This window comes from Curcuma longa, unplaced genomic scaffold, assembly GCF_044706935.1.
Source record: "Curcuma longa cultivar G26 ecotype Majalengka, Jawa Barat unplaced genomic scaffold, ITB_CL_G26_1.1 contig_21612, whole genome shotgun sequence".
NCBI classification, from domain to species: Eukaryota; Viridiplantae; Streptophyta; class Magnoliopsida; order Zingiberales; family Zingiberaceae; genus Curcuma; species Curcuma longa.
The window spans coordinates 1-2,977 of record NW_027431695.1 but is presented as its reverse complement, the minus strand read 5'-3'; the positions used below and the strand labels follow the sequence as shown (position 1 = coordinate 2,977).

Genomic DNA, 2,977 nt, shown 5'->3' with positions numbered 1-2,977 from the left:
ATTTATGACATATATACCATCAGCATCGATGTGGATACAGACACAGCTAACACGGATAAGTATTCATAGTATGAATTTAGATATTAAATTAATCTAAACTTATAATTAAATTTTAATATTAATATTCATGATGCATCATTATTATATAGTACCAATTTATGTGGAGGACGAATATTATAAATCTTTCTCCTATTATGACTGCTGTACCAAGAAAGATAGCAAAACCGGCACAACCCCTACCGACCTCACTGCAGCCAACGAATATCTTGATGACACGTAGTACGCGGTAGTCAAAAGAACGTTACCGTCGACAGGATCCGTCGCGGCTACCTCGTGATGCGAGATTCAGTAACTTGATGCCCTCAATGTTGTCTTCCTTCTAACAGCAAACACGTAATCTATGAACGCGGCACACTTCTATTTGTAGTTAATCCATAAGAAAAGACTATAAAGTATATTTGTGTATGTATAATGACAGCGAATCCGAAAACTAACCAGCACAGCAACTCCAACGCTTCCTCTACTTCCTGGAAATGGAAGGCCGGGACACGTGTCGTTCCTCCGTTGAACTAGAAAAACGTCCGCATAATGCCTGGCCGCTCCAAGAAGACAACTATGTTATGGGCTGGAATCGAACTAGACGAAGTCGGTGCTAAATTATTTAAAAAGTCATTATATTTTAACTATACGCATAATTGCATCACAGTCTTCCTCTATAAATAGGCACTAAAGCCACTGCTACTTGCTCCATCCAACAACACTACGTCGTTCATAGAAGAAGTGATTCAAAATTCAGCAAAAAAGGGGAAGAAAGATTTCAAAAATGACTGTGAGTAGTGTTTTCTTTCCTTTAAAATTAGATTTGTTTGTCGTTGTTGAGAATTTAGTAGATGATTTTTTTAAAATATATAAAAAAAAAACAGATTGTAGAGATGTGCGTACACATGGATTGTGCGGGATGCGAGAGCAAAATCCGCAAGGCGCTCCAGAAACTGGAAGGCGTCGACGGCGTGGAGATCGACATGGCGAGTCAGAAGGTGACGGTGACGGGGCACGTGGAGCAGAAGAAGGTGCTGATGGCGGTGCGGCGGACGGGGCGGAGGGTGGTGCTGTGGCCGTTCCAGTACGGCGGCGGCGGCGCAGAGTACAACTTCAGCCACCAGAACCAGCAGCACCACCCGGCTCTCGCCGGCGCCGCCTCCTCGTCTTACAACTATTACAAGCATGGGTACGATGACGTGCGGGCGATGCAGGGGAACTATTACGGCTACTACCAGCCGCCGACGCAGGCGGCGGCGATGTTCAGCGACGACAATCCTAATGCTTGTCACGTGATGTGAGGAGCAGTCCTTGAATATCGAGGGTCCCACTTGATTTTAAATTGGATGTGAATATGGATTTTTTTTATTTTTTTTTAGTCGTTTCAATTCGATTTCGATCTAGATTTGATCTCGAGTGATCATGACGAAACTTGGGCAAAAATCGAAAAGGCACTCCTTATTATCATTTTAATCCAAATAAAGTTCTTTAAAAAAAAAAGAAAATCAAGATAGAGTTTAACGTATTTCTCCTTAAAATTTCCCCTCCTCTATCCATTCCTCTAATAAATAAAATGTCAGTCATTGAGTCAAAAAGCAAATTAATATTAACTATTAATTTATCAATAATCTAGATTATTCTTTACCTTTCTTTTTTTACTCAACATTTTGAAGATGTTTCTCCGTTAAAGGTTCCATTATATTGAATAATAGGGTACGTTTTAGTGGTGTATAATTAGACATGTTTTAGTGGGAAATGGAAAGAAGAGGATACGTTGAGATTTATTTAGACATGTTTTGTTTGATCATAAATGTTGTCGTATTGGGTTTATGGAATTAAATTATTATAAATATCATTAATTTTATCATCCTAAACTGTTAGACATCCATAAAATAGAGAACTAAAATAGAATATGTAATTTTGTTTAGCTTAATTTACACAATGAAATGAAATGAATATTTCATTGCCAGCAACATGTTTGGTTTGTAGAATGAAACAACCTTGTGAATACTATTTTAATTTGCATGATGTATATAAGGGAGTAATCTCCATTTGCTCCAAACTTCCAGAACATATAATTGCCAAAAAAAAATCAGTCTTAAAGGTCAAACTATACAAGTTCTAATGCATCTGATGCTAGTAAAAATTTTTGGTATCACAGAAGAACTTGAAGAACAAATTTAAGATCTTAATTCTCTTTAAAAGAATTCTCCCTTTTTTATCTATATATTTTCATATTCTTTCCTAGTCATCTATTCACTGCCATGTTTCTGTAAGCTAAATTTTGTTAATCGTCAAAAATACTGGACATCACCAATTCTTGCACAAACTCTACTCGCTTTTGCTTTTGCTCCCTCTCCTCAGGAGTCAGTGAAGCATCACTGATACCAAAAAGAATAATTTGGATTAGAGGTAGAGTTCCAAACAAGTAATAGCAATCATACTTTTTCATATCATCAAACAGAATAGAATCATATAGCATATGAGAAACATTTTTTAAACTTTCACATGGATAAGAGTACATCTTATAAAAAAAAGACAGGAACACTAACTTCATATTCAAATAATCACTCTAGAAAAAAAAATTGACATGGTGCTCCCAGAAAAATTGGTCTCTTGCAATTAATTTCAGAGTTCTCATAAATAATTCCTATAATTTAAAAAAAGAGATGGTATAAGTTTATGATTATGGAGGGTGTTAATACATACCTAATCCTTTACGAATTTACAATTACATTATATTATTTTTCTATACAAATAATATGACAGAGAAAAGAAAACTATTTTACACTGATCACTACTGTATTGATAAACTGATAATTCTAATCACTTATGAATACTTTCATAGTACTTCCATCAGAATTTTACTAAACACAAGCCCATAAATCAAAATTTCACTATCATTTTGCCATATATCCATGTTGACTTTTCAACATCT

General features: G+C 35.7%; 1 protein-coding gene across 1 annotated transcript; it reads left to right on the top strand.

Moving 5' to 3' along the window:
- The first annotated feature begins 741 nt into the window (after positions 1–741).
- Positions 742–1,427, top strand: LOC141817700 (heavy metal-associated isoprenylated plant protein 28-like). The gene is made up of 2 exons (XM_074705333.1): positions 742–829; positions 924–1,427. The coding sequence occupies exons 1-2, from the start codon at positions 824–826 to the stop codon at positions 1,338–1,340; spliced, it is 423 nt and encodes a 140-aa protein (XP_074561434.1). The 5' UTR covers positions 742–823; the 3' UTR covers positions 1,341–1,427.
- The last annotated feature ends 1,550 nt before the right edge of the window (positions 1,428–2,977 follow it).